This window comes from Tinamus guttatus, unplaced genomic scaffold, assembly GCF_059628265.1.
Source record: "Tinamus guttatus ecotype Peru unplaced genomic scaffold, ASM5962826v1 Tinamus_guttatus_pri_ptg000155l, whole genome shotgun sequence".
Taxonomy (NCBI): Eukaryota; Metazoa; Chordata; class Aves; order Tinamiformes; family Tinamidae; genus Tinamus; species Tinamus guttatus.
Genome location: NW_028288689.1, coordinates 1,639,685 through 1,662,936, shown reverse-complemented (window position 1 = coordinate 1,662,936; position 23,252 = coordinate 1,639,685). Strand labels below are relative to the sequence as shown.

The 23,252-nt window shown below is 41.9% G+C and overlaps 1 protein-coding gene across 3 annotated transcripts in view; it reads right to left on the bottom strand.

Moving 5' to 3' along the window:
* The window catches only part of HTR4 (5-hydroxytryptamine receptor 4), a 109,110-nt gene that overhangs the window by 55,775 nt on the left and 30,083 nt on the right, over positions 1–23,252 (bottom strand). For all 3 annotated transcript variants that reach the window (XM_088522607.1, XM_088522609.1, XM_088522608.1), the window contains exons 2-3: positions 19,821–19,902; positions 1,404–1,529 (exon numbers count right to left, since the gene is read on the bottom strand). In XM_088522607.1, coding sequence (XP_088378733.1) covers positions 1,404–1,529; positions 19,821–19,846 — 152 coding nt within the window. In that variant the 5' untranslated portion in view covers positions 19,847–19,902. The remainder of the gene's footprint in view (positions 1–1,403; positions 1,530–19,820; positions 19,903–23,252) is intronic.

Sequence of the window (23,252 nt, the reverse complement as noted above, 5' to 3'; positions counted from 1 at the left end):
AAGCATCCTCTCTGTTCACACAGGAGGGGGAATAGGTGCTCACGCGCATTGGCAGCAGCAGAGCGGCACTTTGGCTTGCACTGTCAAAGGTGGATATCAGAAGTTCAGATACAAATTTCTCTTGAAAGCAGGCCCTCAGAAAGTTCCTCCTCCCATGCAGATTGGAGGTAAATCCGTTCAGAAAATACAGGTAGTCTGATACAAGTGTAGAGAGGGGAGGGAAGTCAGAGAATGCTCTGAGAGAGTGTGAGGGACAACTGAAAAAGTGACTTTTCCTATGGAACATTTTGCAGAGCTCCCTGTGCAATATGCAGCTATTTAAAGCTCCTTTGCAGGTGCCAGAAAAAGCTCAAAAACTCATGGTTAAATGGAAAAGTAGATTCCTACATGCTGATTCCAGGATAGGAAATATGCAGCTAACATACTCCTGCCCAATTATTGCACATAATCTCACTAAACTATTTATTTTACAACCTTCATCACTGTGCAAAAGCCCACACAATAACTTGCATTTTTCTCTCTGTAACTGTGCAACTATTAGATATATTGTAGTGTCAGGAAATCAAGAGGATCTTCCTAGGGCCCAGGTTAACCTCTCCACGCTGTGCTGTGTCTGTTGCACTCACCTGGGCTAGATCACAAGGAGCTGATGCCTTGGAGGTGCCCAGGGCTGCCCTGCAGCCGGTGCAGCCCATTGCCTTCTCCTTGCCGGCATGCAGGTTGCACGGGAGGCGTTGAGAAGAGTTTGTGCTAGCGGAGGGGGATTTATTTTAACTTGTAAATTGAGAAAAATCCTTCTAGAAAACACTGAGAAGACTCTAGACTGAAGCTATAATTTTAACTTGAAGAGCACTTTTTAAATCATAACACTAAAATAAAATTAAATCCATTAAAAATCCCACGCAGAATACAGCTGAAGGCTGCTGAATATCTCCCTCTGCTCCTGGGGCTTGTCTGACAAATCCCACAGTTAGCAGCAACCCCCTGAGACAGGGATTTTGCTGATGACCCCCTGAAAGTCACTGAGAACCACTGCCAAGCTGTGGCAGTGGGACCTGCCTGCTGCGCATCTCTCAGTCTGTGTGTTTTACTGACGGGCTTAGTAGAAAAGCAATTTGAAGCAGCCAAGGAAAAGGGACAGGGGCCAACCTGATTCTCTACAGAATCCCTACTTGGCTCCGTTTTTCACTGTTTGTCTGGTCTTGACTTTGGAAGAGCTAAAAATGTAGAGAATGGATGTAAAGATGATCACACTCCCGTAGGATAAATCCGAACCCAGACAAAGTGAGAGGAGGGAGGAGGTCTGGGTCTCGGTGGCGGCGGCATCCGTCCTCAGCTGCACGTAGGGCCCGTTGCGTCCTGCCACATCCCTGCTGCGGAGAGGACCGGGCCGCGGGGCTCACCTGAGCTGCCTGTCCCTGCACACGGCCACCATCACGAGCAGGTTCCCCAGGATGGCCATGAGAATAACGGCGGAGATAAAGGTGAGCAGCACGATCTTCTCCGCTATGCCGAAGCCCTCACTCGAACTGGGGAGTACAAAAACAAAAGGCAAGGGAGGCTGGAGGGAACCACCGGCAGCAGCGCCCACCACCCCGTCCCAGCGAGCAAGAGCACCACCAAAACCACCAGAAACATTTAACACCGAAGGCTCCACGGATACGGAAAAAGCCGCATCCACCACCAGAAAGGCTACGCAGGGAGAATATCTGCAGCAGCCATGAGAGCCCATGTTGCCCCACAGGGAATAAACTGATGAGGACAGAGGACCTCGTTTCAGAGAGCTGAAGAGAACAGAACGGGTGTGCGTTTTTTTCTCAAAGTCTCTTTCACTTGAGAACCTCAGAATGAAAATGTTTCCATTCAGTTTTCACTCCAATAAATAACGATATTTATATATAGAAATACTTTTTTTTTCTGCATATTTTTTTCTGCTGTTCACTCTTCCTTTCACTCTGTATCACAGAATAAGACGTAGGGAAGCATTCTTTTTTCTACTTAATAACCTTTTCAGTATTAGACAAAAGAAAATAAGAAAAAAAATAAAAGGAAATACCCAGACTTCCCCTACCATGACACTTAAAATTTTCCTTAATTAATAAGGTCAAAAAAGGTACAAATAACATGAAAATACAATATTTGACATATTTTACGTTTGTGTTTCCACAAATATTATGTTAAATATTACCAAAAAGATCTCCACTTTGGAGACCGCAGAACAGGAAGGCAATAAATAACATACAATAAACAGCATTCAATTTCACTATTGCAATTTTTGTGAGCAACTTTTTAGGCTATTTCAAATTATGTATCCACAACAAAAGACATCCTCAACTTTCACCTGCTTGTGTAACTTCAGGCATGACATTAGACAGGTGAGAATGGGGGTTTGTTGATATAATCAAGTGTGACTAGACAGAAACTGACAGTAAGAGCAGCACTTGACCCTGATTCAGCAGGGAAATTTCTTCACAGGGTATGCAGCTGGTATGCAGCAGCCAGGATTAATGTGAGATTGCTCAGGAAATTGAAACACTGAGCTGTTATTCTGTTCTAGTCTCATTTGTTTGTCCGACTTCCTCTAGGGTCATTTTTTATTTACTAAATGCATTCCAGATTGTTACACTTTAGCTCACCGAATTCTCCTGATTTTGGCAAAAACTAGAAAAGATTAGAAACTCTGCAGAAGTTCTGATAGATACCTATACCATTTGTGTTCAACAGAACGGTCCAATGGAGATGACAAAAGCAGGACTTCTTCTTTTAACCTAATGGTTTTCTAATAGTGCTAATGAACCCCTCTTGCTTAATGGAGAAAGGTTTCTGGTCAGACTGTCAGACGTAGCCATGGGTTTGCATGCAGTAAGACACGTATCTTTGCGCAAGCCAATTACAGGTGCTGAGATAGGAGAAAGGCAAAGTAAAGAGTGGGTTTTATTCAGTGTCTGAAAGAGTTTGCACTTAATTAGAAAGAGTTGTCTACTGCATTTAGCATGACTTCAACAAGAGCAATTAAGGCCCGCATAAGCACCCACATGCCTTTTGAGCGGCTAGTAGCTCTAAGCAAATTCTTCTGTCCACTTCTTGGGCCACTGCTTGTCCTCCTTGTGCAGCTGCCTCTGGCACCGCTGGACAAGCCTAGGCACTTGTCAAGCCTATGTATTTGGAGCAAAACTGATCACCAGAGCCTTCATTGATAATATTCATCAGCGGAATAAGTCTCCATGGAAATTAGGGGGAAAGGAAAAGAAAAACTTCAAAGGCAGCTCTCAGCCACCAGCCAGTTGGCTGCGTACACGAGGGAACGAAAAGCCTCCAGGAACCCTGGGAGCACGGCGATCAAAGGCACCTTGATCATGGACCTGTAACTGCACCTCTCTAAATGGGCCAACATTTGGACCAGTGACAGACCAGTGCTGCTCCATGACAGTATCTGTGAAAAAATATCACACTACATCAAACAGCTCCACCTCTGCATCTCCCTCACAAGTGCTAGTTCATTTTTGTCAAACTTTACTCTCAGCTGCTCTTTACATGGCTGCAGTAGCACTCAAATGCCAGGCAGTTTGGTGGTGCAACACTACGATGCAAAGCTGGGTGTTTCCTGTGTATTGCTGATTTTTTAGTCCACAGTGTTTTCATCGTGATTTACACAGGTTGTTCTGCAGGCCTGGGAGAAGGAGGAGAAGGAGGGAGCTTGGGGGGTGCCAGAGAAAAGGGTTCTGAGTGTGGAGAGGAATCATGACTTTCATTGCGCAGCTGGGACAGAAATAGCTGCAGAAACCTCTACTCTCCCTTATTAGTTGCAGGATCTTCTGCTCCCTTCTCTCACAGGCTGTGAAGACTCCTACAGCTAAGAAAAACTCTGAAATGAACACTTGCCAAGTTTGGACACCGAGTTCCACGCCGGAGAGGACACCAGCTAAGCAACGACACTCAGAGCGGACGGAGGTGTTTTGGGGTGGATGGACAGCTGTCTTTGCAAGGGAGGAGTTGGCAAACTCCTTTTGCAAGACTCTTCAGTGTTTTCCTCTCACCCTTGCTCAAGGGAAAGGATACAGACCATAATAGGACATAAAAATTTAGATTCCCTCCTTGTGCTTCCAGGCACCTTCTTGTGTGAACAGGCTTCCTGGGCAAGATGGACACCTCCAGCCCTTGAAGCCCCTCAGCTGCAGAGATCTTTGCACCTGAACAGGCACAGAAAGGATTTCCCATTTCAGGTCTTTGGTGCAGAGGTTTTGAATGTCAAAACAGTGTCTGGAATTGCCAACGGAGGCCAGCGCTTAGTCACTTTATGCAAGATACTGCCCTGCTTGAAAACTAGAGATGCTTCAGCAATAGAGAGGCACAGCCCTGCCAATCTCTAAAAGGCAGAGCCTGACAGGTTTTGATCTATTTTGTTTAACAAGAAGGTGGCAAGTGGCATCGTCAGCAGGAAACAGAAAAGTGTTTTAAGGCCACATTTCACAGATGAAGTAAACTGACAGGGTCACCCTGAAATTGGTGGCACCCGGGTCTACAGCATTTGCACTTGTCTGGCCACAACCCAGGGCTCTGAATGAAGGTAGGCAGGTCAAAAACATGCCCCTGCATGCTCACTGTGGAGCATATGCTCTGATAATAATTTTGGAAGCATTTAAGAGAGCTTGGGAGATTGCTCCAGAGCTTTTCTTTCATGTTCTGCTGGGGAATGCCCAACAGACCTGTGCATCACTAGTGGCACAGGAAGCACGTACATCTTGGCTATGTGATTGCCTTTTGAATAATCTATCATCAAGTAGGAATATTTGTTAATTATTCAGTCTCACTAATTCAAAGTTGTTAATAATGAAAGAAGTGGATATTGCTGTAAATTAAAATCAATGGTTTGCATAACATCTTTGATCAAATCTGAATGCTTTAGCTTCCAAGCATGCTTCTCTGTTTAATAAAGCAGAGATTGATGGTTTGCTATTATGAGGAAATGAGATTCAGACAGAATGATTGTTGGTTAGTAGGAATATAGAAACCACTTAAGGAAAAAGGTAAAAAGCTGATGAGGAATTAATGTTTAAAACCCACATGTGGAGGCATTTAAAAGGCTTGCCTGCATAGTCATTACTATTATCAAAAAAAAAAGTGTAATTATTTTTTCAAGCTCAATTTCTACTTTCCTGTAAACACCTCAACTTTTCTAAATGACCTCAAGTGCTTTTGCATATTTTATACAGCAATTAAACCACACAGATCACTCATGTCAGTAAGACCAGGCACATTGCTCTTTGGGTTTTCCATGCACATGTCACATCGTGACCTCCCCGCTGTTGGGGTGGGATAAAATAAACTTGCTAATAAGGTGTTTGGCACTGAGAGCTGCCCGGGTGCTGGGCTGGCAACCTGGACTCGGGCTGGGTGTGCAGCCCTCGCGGCCTGGCGGGAAGCGTGGACTGCTTGGGGTGGGAGAAGACGAGAGGTGCTACCTGTGGGGCTCATGCAGGAGCAAGAGAGAGAGGGCGAGGGCACAGAAATACAGACTTCTCTCCAGGGCATCGGGGGGAGAGGCTGAAGAAAGGACTCCTGAATGGGCAGAGAGCAGCTACAAGATGGAATAACTCTGCTCACAGAGGTGTCTGCATCGTGCCTGCAAGGCAGCATGTAGTATGTACTTCATAACGGGGTGCATGGGAATTATCACTGAAAGGGACTAAAAGCTCAGGGATGAGTTCCACGAGGCTGCCCTTTCTTCCTGACCTAACTGAGGCCTCCACATACAGGAAACAGGGGCAGGGGGCAGCCACACCACCCACAACCAAGCCATGACTCTTCCGTCTGCTGCTGCAGGTGACACCGTATTTCATGTAGGTCTTTAATAAGATAAGATGTATACAAATAAGATGTAATTTTCCTTTCCTCCTCCCCACTCCCCTGATTATTTCTAGGTATAAAATCAAAGGTTGCTTGCTAAACACTTAAAAATCAAGCTATGGACTTTTATGAATAAATGTAACAATGTATGCCCCTGTACAAAAACATAACTACAGGAAAGAAATTATTTTATCTATGGTTTTCCAGTCATTACCATATTTTCCTCTATTACTACCTAAATTTTTTAATCAGAAATCAGCATTAATCCAGCAGCACATCATTTCTTTTAATGCGTTCAAACATTACACTGCTGCTTTCACTTCACTTCAGACTGTGTAGATGGCAGGACCACATCCAGCAGATGCAAATCAATTATGTACTTCTCTTTCAGAAAATCAAGATTAATTAAACTATTGACAAGCCACTAACACTATTCCATGTACTAAAATAACTCAGTTGATGGTTATTTTAACCAAGTGCATTATTTTTACTAAATAATTTGCAAGGGGGAGGAAACAGTTTTTTTTTTTTTTTTTTCCTTTTCTGCTAGTTTGGACCGTAGAGGAATTCTGCAAACAAGCTTGCTTCTGCTGGTGCTGTGGGACTTAAAAAACACCATATAGCGCAAACAACAGTAGCTCTATTTGGACCATTGCTTCTATATGCAAAGGACTGATGCTAGGACACAGGCAGCTCAGCACTATTAGGAAACATTCCCACAAGCTATGAAAAGAGGATTTTAGGCCAGCTCTTCATGGTCAAAGTTACTGACAGCATCGCTGATACTGCACCCCCATTCCACATACTTCCTACAGACTAAGTGCTGTAGCACTCAACAGAATTAAGTGTTTAAATAGCTGATAATACTGATTAAAATGAATTGTCAAGAACAAGCAAAGACAGGCCATTTAAATGTGTTAAAAATTGCTCTGTGTGGGATGCACAGTCAATCAGGTATGTGCTGGGAACGCTCTCTCCATTTGGAGACCAGGTGTATGCTGGAAACATCACCTGCCTGTGGCTCCTCCAGACACTCCATAATGTTGGATGCGGCTCAGAACGTGGATGTGGCTCCATAATGTCGGATGTGGCCCCTGGACGCACAGCTCTGCACCCACTGCAGGCTTTGAGACAGCTCAGGACAGGGTCACTAGTCAGGACACAAGAGACTGTGAGTAACAGCCCCAGGGAGGACGAGCTTCCTTCCTGTCTATGGAGCTTCCTCAGTTTGCATCAGCAGAAGTTCCTGCCCTTTCTGCATAAAAATACATATGGGACTGAATATTGAGCCTTCATCATGATCATCATAGGGAAAAAGGTCTGAGGCCTCAAGAGAGAGAGCAGTTTGTAAAGTCATATAGGAAATGTGTGACAGCACTCGGAAATGAATACAGAGCTAGGGAGGCTCTGAGCAGTGCCTAAACTTTAAGGCTTTTTTCACTGTAGGGAAGTTGCACCAGAGTCTAGAATTCAGGTCTGTTTTGCCTTTTATAAAAGAAGGATGAACATCCTGGCTCTGCTCTTTCTCAAGTAACAGATAAGTATTATATAATTTACACCCACATATAAAAGAATACTGCTTTAACACTTATGCATGCAAGTACAATCCTTAAAAACCATTAGACTGTCACTTAAAATATAAGCTAAAATTAACTTACGAAATTAACATTAGATTAAGATCATGATGTTTAGATGAGGCAAGCGCAACTGCTGCTATTGCTTTTGGTGCCTCACTTTCAGACCACTAACAGCTACCATAGGAGACAGACTGTGCAAAGCACAGCACAAACACACACACCAGTCCAAAACTTTAACCTGGGGTTTGCAGGACCTTGGCACAGAGTTTTGCTCCTTACAATGTACTTCTAATTTTTTAAACATGCCTGCCAATGCCTGCCTTTTTATGCTGAATATTCTCCTTTTACTTCCATGTAAACACAATAATACTTTTGGAGAAGCTGAGTCTACTTGTTTTAATGAGGTTACCAAATACTCTAAAGCTATGAAAAATCTAACTTCTGGTTTAGCGTGGGTGGGAATTTAAGCACCGCATTGTTGGGCCAAACACTTTGTCATCATTCATGTCACTCTTTTTCTGTATACACCAGAAAATGCAGCAGAGATGTTGTAACAATCGATTCTCCTTTGTAAATCCTGAATACAACTAAAGATCAAACATGCCTTTAATCAGAAATGTCCTGAGCACTTCCTAATTAGAACTGCTCTTCAGAAACAAGCCCAATGCATCTACCAAACCACATATGTCAGTTAAATAAAGAAAAGAACAGAGATGATGAAAGAAACAAGAAAATAAAACTGCCTCTCGGTGTATCTGCTATCTGAATAACGTGATTATCCTCTGTTTTCCAGACAACTGGTTATTGCCTATTGCATGTCACATGTAAGTCATAAACAGAGCAGGCTCTACATGTGAGTGACAAATATGATATAGCCATACTCTGGGGAACGGATTTAATGAAACACCTTATCTTCCTGGCAACATTCATATCAACTGCTGTTCATTTCACTTGTAGATTCCGTAAGCGATGAAGACAAAGTCTAGCAAGCACTTTAGACCAAAAAGAATTGTAATTTAGATATCACATAAATAATTCCACTTGTACAGAGACATAATTAAAATCACAACTAATACCTTCTGTTACACACACATCTTTCTGTCTCTGGTACTGAAGTCTCATTTTTGAACCAGGGAAAAGCCTTTGTTTACATCTTTGCTGAAAGCCTGCAAGTGTGCTATAAGAATTTAAAATCAAAAAGCATAAAAGTCCTGCTTTACCCTGTAAGCAATGTTTGCATTCAGGGAATTAATATTAAATGGGAGGTCAATGGCTCACGTTGCTGGAAGTGTCCTGCCATCACCCTCTGCATTAAAAGATCCAGGCTGTGTTACTTTCCTCACTTCTTGTCTGAACCTTGGGCAATGAAAGACAACAGCAGGTATTTATTGGCTGTCTAATTTCCATCTTTTCCTATAAATTCCAGAACCATGGCAAATGAAAGAAGTTCTTGTTGTTATTCCTGCTAGCAGAAGACTTGGTAGAGGCAGGGTAATACATTCATTTTAGGAAAACATTTTATAGAAATCTCTAGGCTCTCAGCCACAAGGAAATCAGCTCACACCTCATTCATTACAAGGCAATGACAAGAAGTACTTCACTTCTCTTTTAAAGACAACATAGGAACTTTATGAAGGCACAGAAAGGTAGTGTTCATTGGCCAGTGCACCTTAAAATATTTGACTGTCTGGATTCTCCATAGAATCAGGTCTCCACCTGTGACTCAGGTTCTGAAACATCCAAGCAGCTCACTGCATCCTGACACTGAATGAATCAGTCCTAAACACAAAAAATAGTTTTTGAGAAGTCATGCATTTCCTACTTCGCTACTTTAAATTGTATTTTATCATAATGATTTAGAACTGTTAATTCCAGAGGTCATAACCAGAAATCTCCCACCCCCAGAGTTTGCATGCATCAATTCCTTATGTATGAATCTTGCTTTTATGTTTAGGTTCCAGATAACTGTCCTTTCTCAGTAAAAGCATGGAAAGTCTTGAATAGTGAACGGAGAACTTAAAAGGAAGTTTAAATAAAACAAGAGATTTATGTCCTCAGCTAAGTGCACATTCTAAATATTCTCCAGAAAAGCCTCATCACATGTCCCTGTTTAAATAAACAAGAGAAGATGTCGGCCTGGGCAAGCAGTGGGACAGTGAAGCCTATGTGAAAAAGCAAATTGTTGGGACCATTTTGCAGACCAGCGCACGCACTCAGCTCAGTGGTAACTCAGATCCCAGGCAGGAGCCTCTACTGGCACATTTCACTGCATCCTGCCTGGGCAGCTCTGTGTTTGCTCAGTTGTGATTTCCTAAGGTTAGCATGTGCAAGAACTTCCAGGAGCAGAGTGTCTCACTGCTTGTCTGCAGAAGCCCGTGATGGAAATTCCTAGAAAAAAGAAAAGCATTCCTGGAGAACAGTGCAACACAAATGGAGGTACCTCTTTAGGAAGGGAGTGCAATGACCTACAAATTACTTGGTGGCATCAGTGTGGACTAACCATTCACAAGGTATTCTCTGACCTTCAAAGACTTTCTGGCCTTTCTTCTAAAGTTGTAAGAAAAAATAAGAAGAAAAAATGTGAGGTGTCTGCAACCACCATCTTAGACACACCAGGAAAATGCCACTACAAATAAAATGCTATCGCTGTCAAGGTGTTAGAGAAAGGTCAGACCAAGAAAAGATGCACAAGCCTCAAAAATGGCAAAGTACTATGAACAGCCATTTCTATTCATGGGTACTTTGCTCCATTTTAGAACAGGTAGATCTCTCCCTGTCCATTTTTGGGAGATCCAGCCTGGGAACTGCAGGTCCAGATTCTTCAGTCAAAAGTAAATAGGGAATGTTGTTGGCACTGCGCTGAAATTCATTGCTTAGGTGTAAGCAAAGACATTGGAAATTTTAGAGGATCTGCCAATCAGAAAGTGTTGAAAAACAGTTAAGATAGTGCAACGGGGCTTCTGAAGAGCTGGCACAGTGCCTTTTAACTGAGGACAAGGACTGTAAGTAAGTTTATGTTGGCAATTGTGCCAATTCTGTGATTAATTTTCTAGCATTTTAAACCTTAATAGGCATTCCAGGTGCAGGACACTTAGCTAAATCAGTTTATAGTTTTTAGCTTCAGTGAAAACTTCTTCTGTTTTACAATGCATCGCCAAGATTATATGTAAACAGATCTTCATGTTGCTGCAAGGAGACAGCATTAACAGGAACTGTGAGTGTGGCTTACAGGAAAAATTACAAGCAATGTAAAAACACTAGGTGCCTGCATTGGACTAGACCCAGACCTGCTGGGGTTGGAAAAGCATTACTGAACAGTAGTTGAACTGAAATAAATAAAAATGCATGTTTCATTGCAGCTGCCAAATCTGACTGAGAATGACATTCCCATTATGGCCCATAAAAATAGAAACCACAAAAAATGGCAGTAGTGGGACCAAATCCATTCCAGCTGCTTAGAAATGGAGATAAACTGCATTCCTGCACTCTAGCATAGTCCAAAATACCACAGAAAGTGTAAGACAGTTTATTTTTCAATGATCTGTACCCATGAGGAGGATGCTTCATATTTCAATGCACAAGCTGCAGAGAACCTTCTCTGACAACTCTGGAAAGTTGGGAAGTTGTCCCTTGCCTTTCCCACTGTCCTTTTTCCACAGAGCACCTCAAGATCTAGACTCCTGTGACATTCGCTGCTTGCATATGCAAGACTCTGGTTAAATCTACTCAGATATATCAGACAACCTTTAGGTAGCTCCTTTGCCTCTTGGAGCAATCAGTCCTGAGGTTTCTTGTCTAAATTAGCTTGAGCCATGTCCTTCCTGCCTATCTTCTCCTTATGTAAGAAATATTTGTTCTCCTATTATACTCCCTGTTGAGTAGATAGAAAGCATGTTTCAGATAAGCCCTCAGAGTCCTCAGGAGGTTCAAGAGAACAGCAAGCCCTGGAGAGCCTCCATGCCAATCTAATTACAACGAGCAATGAGTTGCCTCAACACCAGAGCCCAATGAGTCTCACTGTAGAAAGGCTTTGGAAACAAGCAGTATTTGTGTTTTTAGGTTCTGGACTTTAATACAAAGTTGAAGAGAAACTGAATGTCAATAGAGACATCTGGAGATTAAAAAAAAAAAACAAAAAACAAAAAACAAAACACCACCCACACATCTGAGCTCTAGGAGTCAACTAGAGGCTCTGGTCATTTTTTCAGATTAGGGACAACAGGGGACCCAGTGAAATAATTTGTTTATGTGTACTTGACTTCTGAAACTGGCTTTTGAAAGAACTCAGACCATCAGGACATGCTTCTGCTCAAGACTCTAATTGCTGGAGTTTGCTTTGACATCACTCTGGCACATGCTGGAGTGGTGATCCAATATTCCCAGGGGGAGCATGCTCAGGCTGTGAAACTCACTTTGCAGAACAGACAAATAGGGAGTGTATTAAACCTTTGGGAGGACTGCAAAGCAAGAAAAGTTTCCGTGTTTACTCTTAAGAGGCATACACTGCCCCTGTGCACGGAGCCATAGTTAGAGTGAGTCCAAGATAAGGCTGGCCTCCATAGACCCAGACAAGGGAGGGATAGAAGAAAGGACATGTGACCCCAGACCAGCTTTGACGTGTCTCTATGCATCTCGAGTAGACACAAACCTTTGTTCCTATAGAGAAGGAAAATGCTCTGCTTTATGCAAGAGCCCCTTGCCTTGCAACATATTTCAGTGTGCCTCAAACTTTTCTTTTTCTTTTTTTTTTTTTTTTAAATTATCTAAAATGGAATCATTTGCAAACATTGAAACACTCCCTGAAAGCTTCAGCTCTCCAGGATTTCTGTTCCTCAGGGGCCAAAGCCTATGTACAGGCAACTGCCTCTTCTAGTCATGTCTTGCCTTTAGGAGCTGGAGGCAGCAGCTCAGAGGACACGGTGACAACTCCTTGGTTAACAGGCAGGGCAAGACAGCAGGCTCAGACGATGCGTAAAGTTTGCTCTAAACAGCAGTAACAGCAGCAGACCTCTATTTGCCAGATCAGGGAGTAATATAATTCATGATTCATTGCTATTGTACAGTAAGAGTAAAATATATAGTGGAAACACTGAACTCTGTAAGAATACAATTATTGTCTACGTAGGAGATGCACTTTGTTCCAAGGTCTATCAGCAATCATTTGCACTATCCACAGCATATCCTAAATCCAGAAACACACAAACACCACTAGCATGTTTTGACATGGCATCCTCCAGATCTGAGATACTACAAATGCTCTTGCCAAAGCGGTGAATGGCTCTTTCTGCAGCTGCAGGTGGTATTGCAGCACTGCAGCAGCGATCTGCAGCTGCTAACAGCTCCCTGCAGCTTTCAGCATTGCAGGCCCAATTCCCAAGACAGCAGTCTTAGAATAGATGTCTCTCCAGGACCTCAGAATTGTCTTCCAACACTTTTCCAAAAACAACTCAGGGAATCCACTATTAACTAACTGAGAGGCAAGCAAGAGCCATTAGATTTCCACTTACCGCAATGCCAATACCACTTACATTTGATGGATATCATTATATCTATTATAAAATTAAACACAGCTTTGTCAATATGACTTGCTATGGCCTATTAACACAAATGCTGCCAATCTGTCTCTAGCTTCACAGCCTTGTCTCTCAATGCACCCTAATACTCATGTGCCAGACTCCTCACTCATGACTTCAGAACACAGCGGGCTCAGAGAGCCCCAAACAGAGACAAAATTAATTTTTCTGGGCTAAGGAAAAGGGTCAAGCCCGAAAAGCCAAGAGGAAAATCCTGGAAAATCCCAGGAATGTCCTAGGTTTCGGTACACTTTTCCATACTTAAAAAAGTCTTTTATGTCCTATTGAAAATCTTTACTAGGTGCCATTCTGTGGAGAGACAGTGAAGCTAAAGAAAGTCTGAGCTGAAAGTCTTCCGAAAGCTAATTTTTACAGCCCAGCTCTTTGTCAAGGACATTTTCATCTGTGCAGATTCCTCAGGGCACACTAATAAAAGTGGTGTATAACATCTCAGGAGTGTGTTACGGCCTTATCTCTCTCAGGGGGCTCAGCAAACAGACAAATTGTGGAACTGCCCTCTCTGCATCTGCACCCTCCTAACTACAACAGAGCGTATATATATCTCACTCCACAGCTGCCGTAAGGGAGCACCCTATTAATTTGCAGAAGTTAGAGCCAGGCTTAAAAATTCCACTAATTAAGAGTTGGCGGAGGTGTTTGGAAAGACGTTCTGATAAATATAGCGCTATAAAGTGTTTCCCTAGAAACAAGTTCAACAGTATAAGAAGTACCCAGGCTGATAACAGCTACCGCTCCTGCTGAGCAGAGCCTGGCTCCACAGAGACATTGGTGCAGAGAGCTTTTCCCTGGGCTTTGCTTGACTACTGAGGAATTTTGGTAGATACTGCAAAAACACAAAAAAGAACCTCTGCAGGAGGCCTCTCTTCACTGTGCCCTCCTGCTTAGGCCCTGCTGTCCTCAGTGTCACACAAGGGGAAATGCCCAGGGAAGATGATGGAGAAACGCTGACTGGGCTCAGGATTCTTCTCTGGCACTTTGTGTTCTGCTTGCCGTTATTCTTAAGAACAGATGCAGTCATCCATGGCAGCTTAACACATGAGGGAGTATCACTTGTAGATCAAGGAATGAAAATACTAGGTCTCAACTATTCCTCTGATTACTGCCCTGCTCCTACCTGGAGGATGCAGAGAGACAAGGTAGGATTTGACAGAAATTTTATGTCAGTGCATCCATCTCCCTGGAACTGCATGGGTGAATACTGCTCTGAACAGATGTTAAAGGTGCTATAGGAGGATTAGACTTGATCTTCTCTTAGAAATGGGACTAGGAAGAAAGAGTGCTCTAAGGTGATTCTGTCCTATTCAATGGCATTTTTGCCTGATATTTCTCACCTCATCTGAAATGTGATTAGAGAGTCTGAGATAAACAATGATTTAATGACCCAAGCTGTAGAATATGGAAAGGTTTTGAAAAGTGCTTGTGTGCATATCTTATACTGCAACCTGTTTGGGGAATCTTAAGCTGTTTGCTTTCTACAAATCACCACTGGCAGAGCACATAAGCTCTATTCTACAAGCTTTCCATTTTCTGCAGTTTGGGTTAGTAAATCAGATGCTTATTTTGTTCCAACCATTCAATACAGCCTCTATCTCTGCTAACTGAGCACATCTGCATTCAGCTCAGCTTTCTGCCAGAACGGCTTCACTTAGTTCTTGGCTTCCTCAGTCCTCTTCATTGCTGGCTGCCAATACCCTAAGCAAAGGGGCTCATAGGGACTGAAACAATTTTGGGAACTCAACAACCCCTCTCCTACGGCCACCCTTGATGCCTCCCCATGGGGCACCAGCTTCATCATTTTCCCCCTGCTCTCTGCAAGGGCATTTGAATGAACAACTCCCTTACAAGCTGTTCTGTGAAGGCAGCGTGAGCACTCTGGATCTGTCACTCTCCCACTACTGACTACTGTTCCTGCTCCTACCCAGGTTTGGATGGGAAGAGGAGAGTCAAGTAGTTTTTCTCCTCTTTCCGTGACCAGGTTTTATCCTACCAGTTTACCAGCTTTAGGTAACAGACCCTGCCAGAGCCAGCCATCAACAGCACTGCTTCTTCTCCATGTTGTCCATGAAGGAATGAGCCTCTTGTGGCAATACAGCAAGGCTCCAGAATGGGACTGATTCAGACACACAGCTTGACTCAAGAGGGTCTATCATCAAGGAGGTTGTTTGTCAGAAACATCCAAGATCTGCCATCCTTCTTTATGGGGCCTCTGGGAAAGGTAGCTGGGTTAAGTAATGAAATGTTTTCTTTGTTTCCAAACAAACACAACTAATTCATCCAATTTGATTCCTTGTTCCCTCACCCTGCTTCTCATTTCTCAAAGTCAAGACAAGATTAATGAATGCTATATGTACAGCTGGAGGGCCCCACATTTCTCAGAGTATTTCAAGACACAGAATACCTTCAGCAACAAACTGGGAGAATTAAAGCTGATAAAGCCAAGTTTGGAAGCAATTAACATCAATCTAAAATTCAGTTGTTTTGGGGGCTCAGCTCTAAAATAAAAAGCAATTACTGTGGTGACAAAGTCAAATAACACATAGTTTTTCCATAGCTGATTTAACAAAAGGAGTCTGCCTTCATCATCAGCTACAATAAAATGCTTATATAAAAGCTATTTATTTGCACTAAGTGTTTTTTTTTTCAAAAGCTTATTTCTCAAGAGCATAATAATCTCTCCCAAACCTCTGAGGGAACAACCAACTTTTAAGAGTGTGAAGTACAGAGGGTGGCTCTAACTGTACTCAGAACCAAGAAGAACTAATTCAGAACAGAGATTTCACCTCACTGATCAGAAATATGAGAAGAGTTATTATTTGCACCCTGGCTTGGAAGAGCACAGACAGCTCTTGCCCTGTTTCTTCCCTCCCAGTTATGTGCCTGAAGAACAGCAGAAACTGTTGGTGCTGGAGCTGGCACAGGACTCCAGTGCCCCAGAAAGGAGAATCAATCAAGTCTGAACATTTGCTCACAGTGGTACAAAGGGTGCAGCACATGAAGTAGAAAAGAACTGGGTCTTCAAAGCCCAGATTAAAAGACACCTAAAACATAGGTTTTAGGACACCTAAAACATGTTGTGTGGACAACATTTAGCATGCTCTAGTAGAATGCTTATCTAAAGGAAACATCAGCCAGTGCACAGTGATTTGCAGATTTCAAGAACAAGTGCTCAAATTACCCACAGTCTAATGTCTTTAACCCTCCAGCCTTTCGACTGTTGCAAACCCTTGCCAAGGGAAAAACATTTTTGAAAGTTTAAGCCAGTGGCTTTCAAACTGCATCAGCAGAGATTTCTGAGCAAGCTACTGAGTGAAGCACTTGAGCAGCCAGTTGTAGGGTGTTGGGAGAGTCACAGTGCTGCCTTCTGAAAAGTGCCACGAGGCGCCTACTCAGTCAAAACTCACGTCGCTGAGAAGCTGGTAGCTCCGGACATGCAAAACAACATATTAGTGGGAAAAATGAATGAACAGCACGTGTTGGAGCTCAGAAAGGAGAAAGCATATGAGATTGTCCCACCAGGCTGCTTCAAACAGGCATGCAGGATTTCACTCATCTGTGCTCTCAGGTGAGTGGAGAGAGTCAGATTCAGTTCTCGTGAGACACAAGTATCACACTAATAGGGTCTTGTTTATCCCTAACTAGAGGGAACACTATGCAGCGAGATGATGAAAGTCTTACCAGAGCCTAAGAAGGCTGTAAAAGAGTTTAATAAGGCCATTGCTTAGTTCTCTCTGTGAACAGCCTGTTTGCAACCTACACTGGCAAGTGCTCAAGGGAAGCAGAGCTCTCCCTCCTGGGCCTCCTCACTGAGGTCTGTAGGGGACATTCTTAGCATAAGGAAGCTCCTTTCACTGTTTTTATAGGCAGAGTTATTATGTACCTAACTGCTCACAGTAAGAGCCAATGGCCTGGTGGGTAAATAGAAAAACAGGAGCCTGTGGACTCCCAGGTGTCTTACATATGTATGAGCTATGTCTATATTAGCTGGTAATTTGGGACAGGAAGAGTAGATGAATAGACCAAAGCAGTTAGCAGAGAGGGTCCTACACCTGCAGGACAAGGGAGGGGAGGAAGGCCTAGATTTAGGCCAGGGCCTTGCCTCAATAGTCCCACTATACCCGAACACAGATATTGAATGTTTGAACTTCTCAGCTGTTCAGACCTATGTGTCCTCATTGAGGACTGGAAGACAGTTGGTACAGTGCTTCGGGTTTAATTTCTTCAAAAGGAGGAATGTAGCTCATTTTTCTCCCTTAAGTGTTATGTGATCTGAGCACATATACCACACATGGGGATGGTTGGGGAATTCACTCAAAACTATACTACTGCTCTGAAGCAAAACACCAGTGTACACTTAGTAAAACAAACCACCCCATGCCATCTCTGCATATACTCAACAGATACCATTTTCTTTTTGCACCCAAAAAGAGTCCGCCTTTTTCCAGTCTCTCCAAGGCTGTCAATTATTGTTGCTGTATGAAAAGGAAATTAATAGGCCAAGTTGTAATAAAACTGAAAGAGAACTACAGACATGTTTTAAAAGTTTGTGCAGGTTCATCAGAACCTTGGGCAAACATCTTCCTCAGAGGGGTTTTAAATGGAGACCTCCACCTCTGCTAGGGTGGGAGCTTCCTCAAAGCTCGTGTCACCGATGACGTTGGGCAGGAGTTCCTGCCTTTTGGCAAGGACGCATAAGCAGCAAACAGCATGTAGTGACAGTTATTAAGTGCTTTTTGCTAGAGCTGGTCAGTCAGAACAGCCATCGTACTCTTGTTTATGATGCGACCAAATAATATTTTTACAAAGTTGTCTACCAATAAAACATTTTCCCTTCATGTTCTAATCCACTGAAGGGTTCAAACTTTCATGCTAAAACACCTTACAGTATCTCATTAGCCCACTGCATATAATAAATGTGTCCAATAATAATCACCAAGTCATAAGAAATCAGAAAAATCCATAAAATATACATCTGAAATGCTTATGAGGTAATTTATTTTTCAACTTTAGAATTAGAGAAATTGAGGTCTGCTACCCCCTTGGCTGTGATAAATACAAGTCACAGAGCTGACTCTTTAAAATTTCCCAATAATGTTTCTCTAACTTCAAACTGCAGCCTTTGTAAAATTCATAACCATATTTTTCCATATATATTAAACATTCTCTCCAACATTGTTGAATCTTCCTGCAAAGCTTCAGGTACTGCAAAGTTGTAAAGCTATTCATCACCAGAAATGTTTGGTACCTCATTAAAAACACTAAAATAACCGAGACTCTTGTTCCTCTGATCCAAAGAGCAATGGACTGTTTTCATTGCACTTATCTCAAAACAAAATCCTTTTGCTACCTATCTTTTTGCCATCCTTTTGCCATCTATCCATCATGCTGTTGTCCTCATGTGGTTAAAGTACCTCCCATTTCCCCAGGCTTTGCTCCCCATCATACGTGGACTTTCCACTGGAGCATCTGTGAGCCCCTCAGGGAGGGCGAGTGAGGACTGGAGGGCTTTAATCTGTCTGACTCATGATGTGCCTTTTCCCAGCTCTAAGAAAAAACATTTTAAAACCCTTGGCTTCAGTAAAAGGACTTCAATATTTCACATCAAAGATGCTGAAAACAGGGAAGAGAAAGGAGAAACAGAAGCTACTTACTTGTGGCTGACAGCCAAAGTGCTTAAAAACAAAAATTCATATATTAGAAGAATGTGGAGTCAAAATAAAAATATATATGCATAGAAGGAAGTGCTATATATATACAACCAATCATGCAAAACAAAGGACTGTTATTGCAGTCCAAAAGTAGAACCACTAGGAAAAAAAAATACATAACCATTCCTGAAGTATAATGAAAGTGAGATCTGACCACTGTGTTTGATCAAAACAAGTAGGAAACGTTGGATCAATATTTATTTAGGAAAGCTTTTAAATTCCCATGGATTAGCATTTGTCACATCCCTAAAAATATTTAGTATTGCCTTAAAAAAAAAAATCTAGGCAGGAAGAAGAATGAAGTAATTCACCAAAGCAGAAGTCTCTTCTCAGAGATCCTTGCCCTGCTCTCCCAGGGAAGGGCCAAAGGAGCTGATCACACTGACGGGGTTCCAGGAGAAGCTGTCTCTTGCAGGACTGCTTCTGGAAAGCTTTTTCTCCAAGGTGGCTGCAGGTGACAATGGGAGCTGAAGGGCACACAACTGCAATCACAGCTGGTGAACAGGCAGGTGCAGAGCAGCACCCATCACCTTGGCCTGGACCATGATGAGGGCAGCTAGAAACTACAGTGACACTCAAAAATAAGGACAATGTTTTGGCTCCTATAACTCCTGCCAGAGTGAATTACAAAAATCCACCATATCTTCTAAAGACATCCATCTGGGTTAGACCTATCAGAGCCTGTCTCCAACAAAGGCTAATAGCATATGTTAATGAAAAAATACAAGGCTTGCTTAATGCAATATACCTCCCTCCTGGTACAGACACTGTGTTCCCACTCATCTGAGGTTCAGGCACCGTCTGAGCTAGTGTTTCCCTATGTCTCTTGGTGTCTGTGAATGGATACATTTTTGTTCTATGCATTTTGAATGCAAATCATAAAAATATATTGGGAAAGTTTTTCATCATACTCAGGACTGGAATTTTTTTTTAGTGTCTTCACAGGAAGGAAGGAAGACTGTCAAGAAAACTGTCTAGTGTCAGCTGCTTAATTCCCTTCATAGAAAAAGAAAGAGAAATAGCATAAACATCTAACTATACTTCTGGTATTAAGAAATCAAGACAAATTTCATTAAGCAAAAAGCAGTTTATCTTACCTCACATTAACATCAAGTTCTTCCATCACAGGCAATAAGCATAGGGAGCTGGGAGTTCAGTACCCATAGAAGAGACCTTATCCTGCAGTGTAGAGAGTTAGAAAGGACAGTTACAAACTAAAGAATCTGTCAGAAGTACGTATCTACCACAGTGAAAGCACCCCCATACACTTTGTTTTTCCCCTATGGCTTTTTTTCCCTTGAAAACAGATTGTGTAGATATGTGGGTCCTGACCACTCATTTCTATAGTGGTCAGGAACAGTTGCTTAGGAAGAAGTCTTAAGACACACACACACACAAAAAAAAAAAAAAAAAAAAAAAAAAAAGAACCACAAAACCACAAAAGCCCGTGCAATCTTTCCTCCTATGGAAGCAGCCGCTTCCATTCAGTTACCAGAAAATAAATTACTAAAGAGCTAATATCAAGAGACCTGAACCCAAAGGACCATACCCTGTGCCCACTGCATGTGTCCAATTAGGTCTGGGTGCTGGTATGGGATTAGGCCCACCAAAACCCACCATTGACCAATCCATCCTGTCTTTTGTTCTGCAAGTGAAAAATCTCTATGTCCTCAGATGAATCTGTACACACCATGAAAGACTCTCACAGATGAGAATCTTAGGTCAAGAATAAACACAAGCAACATCAATCAGTAACACAGGCACCATTCCTGGGATTTGTTTGTCAAAAGGCAGCTTGCAGAAGTTTCTGAAAAATATTATGTTTTGCAGTGCTGGTGATACTGATGTGTGATAAAAGTAAGCGCTCTCAGCCTATGCTCAGATGCTCCTGTGCAAAAAGATATGCAACAGCATACACATATGTGAGTTGCATTGGAACTGAGTAGAGAGAACTAAGATGTTCATGATAACTTCCAAGCTTTCAAAAATTAAAATAGTTTAAAGACAATCAACTGAAGCAGGTTTGCAAAATCTGGATGTGAAAAGACAAGCAAGAATGCTTGGTAAATTAGCTTCTCTTTTTACATGAAATTAAAACATTGATTTACCACTAAATTAAAATAGGTTTCCTATGACACCATGTTGTACAGCCTTATGAATACTTAATAGCACTACTGTAATTACAAAAACTAAATTATTTGAGCTCAGGCTAAAGCAAATTACTTACTCTCAGCAGCACTAAGTGGTATAAATACTAATGGGATTTTTAATTCTAACAAAATTCTATCGTGAGTTTAAAGAAATGAATACTCCACACTAATAAAGACCAAGTGTTTGCTGCTATTGATCCAGCTGAGAAAATAAATGGGATAAGTTTCTGGGATCAAATATTCAAAATATAATCTCAACTCTTCAGACTGTGGATTACCCCTCTTGTTGTGTCTGTAGAGAACCAAGTACAATGGCATCACTGTGGCACTATTAATAACAAAGCAAATAAAAGTAATGTTATTGTGGTTTCTTGGATCCAGAAAAAAAAAATAATGTTGACTCAAACTTCCTGGATTTAATGCCAGATTTACACTGTAAGTGAACACCCACTATCCAGGCCTGATTCAGTGTTTACCAGGACTAGTACTTCAGTATGTATAGACATATGTTTTATATGATGTTTTATGTGAGCATGGAAACCTACACAATTTGGTGACTTTACGATTTAAGCCTACAAATGGTCCTTCCAATGTGAGTTCGCAATGTGATGGATTAAAGCCCACACTTGATTTTGCAAATGTAAGGTGACTGGCACAGAGTTTCTGATCAAGTCACCTCTGCCTTTGTGCAAACTGACCTCCAAATTCGATTTGAAATAACAACATGAAACAGAGCACTCAATAGCTTGAAGTCAAAATGCAAGAAATCTCAACCCTTCTCTGCTTGCCAACACACATTATGAACACTAGTCTGCTCTGTCTTATAGCATCCTTGGACACCAAGTCATCTTCTTCTGCAGGTAACAAAGATATGAAAAGCTTGTCTGAACCCAACGAGACAATTCAGGGTGGAGCAGGGCCAGCTACTGAACATAATATAGGGACATTAAAGTGATCTTCCCTTTGCTTCAGTATTGAGATGTAAGAGTCTCCTGGGAAACTTTCTGAAACAAATTTTGTAATTTTAGCATAATCAAAGTTCTCATCCATCTATGGTCTTACACACCAAAACGTGATTTACCATCTATGCACAAGAAAGCTTTCTTGGGACAAGTCAGGAAAAAAAAATAAGGTGTTAACATTTTTTAATGACACTAGTTTTGTCCAGAAATATCTAATCTCCTTTCATTGCACTGTTAATGTGTTTATGGCATCTATCCCATACACTGTGCAAGAGTTATTCACCACATTTCTAATACTTCACCTGACAATTTTATTTGTTCCGTGGCATTTTCCAATACTGCTAAATTTTATAACTCTAAAAAAGTTTTTCTCAATTCTTTTTAACATTTTGTTTCCACAACTATATTATCTTGTCCCCACAAAGATGGATCCAAGCATCAACCAGGTCTGAAACCGCAATGCATTTGAAGTGCCACACTGAAGAGCTCTCCTGGGTTAGGAGCATCCTATGACTACACAAGGAAGCCCTGCAGGGCTTTCAGGGCTGCTGGCACTTTTGTTTTTCCCCACATGATGAAGCATATAACAAACATTTAGGAAAGGACCCTAAAACAATCACATTACTTAGCATTTGGGGGCTTTTCCTTCCTGGATTTTACAATTGAATCATGTTTTTGTTTGTTTGTTTGTTTTTAAACTGCAGTTCCAGAAGGTTCCTTACTTTTTGAACATCTGCCAGATTTAGGCGGGAATTGACCAAAAGAGACATTGCCCCATTCCTCCCACATTTCTTATTCGAGGTTGTGATTCTTATTGTAGTTCACCTCCATCATTACCAGAGAAACAGAAATTGTTAAGAGGGGTCATATGGAGAAGACTTTCCCAGCTCACATTAAACTGATACCTTTGGATTGAGGTGACTGTCACAGCAAGGTAATTTCATGCTCATCACTGCAGAGCAGTCCAAAACCCTTCAGGTGTTGCAAAAGATTATCCTATTCCACTCAAGACAACATTTGAGGAATAGGAAACAGCAGTGATCTAAACTATTCTGTTTCTAGAGAAAATAGCTCTTTTCCACTGTCCATTTGTGACAAAGCTATTTCTCCCTCCCTCAACACTTCTTGCCTTCTCTGTTGTTGCTTTGGCTTTTTTCTCCCCAGAAAGAACAAAGTTGCTAAATTGTCCCTCACTTGTCAGCCAGAGACTGATGGCTCGATTGATTTTGAAAGAATGTCACTCCAGCAGGTTAAAATGCAGTACTTTAGCTTAAATGGGGGAAAAAAAAGAAAAGAAAGAAAAATTGATGTGTCACCTGAAAAGAAAACAGAGTCCAGTTTTAAATGGAAGATGACGTAAGAAAGTCCTTTCACTGAAGGATTATTTTACAAAATGACTCTCTGAATGCACAGAGAG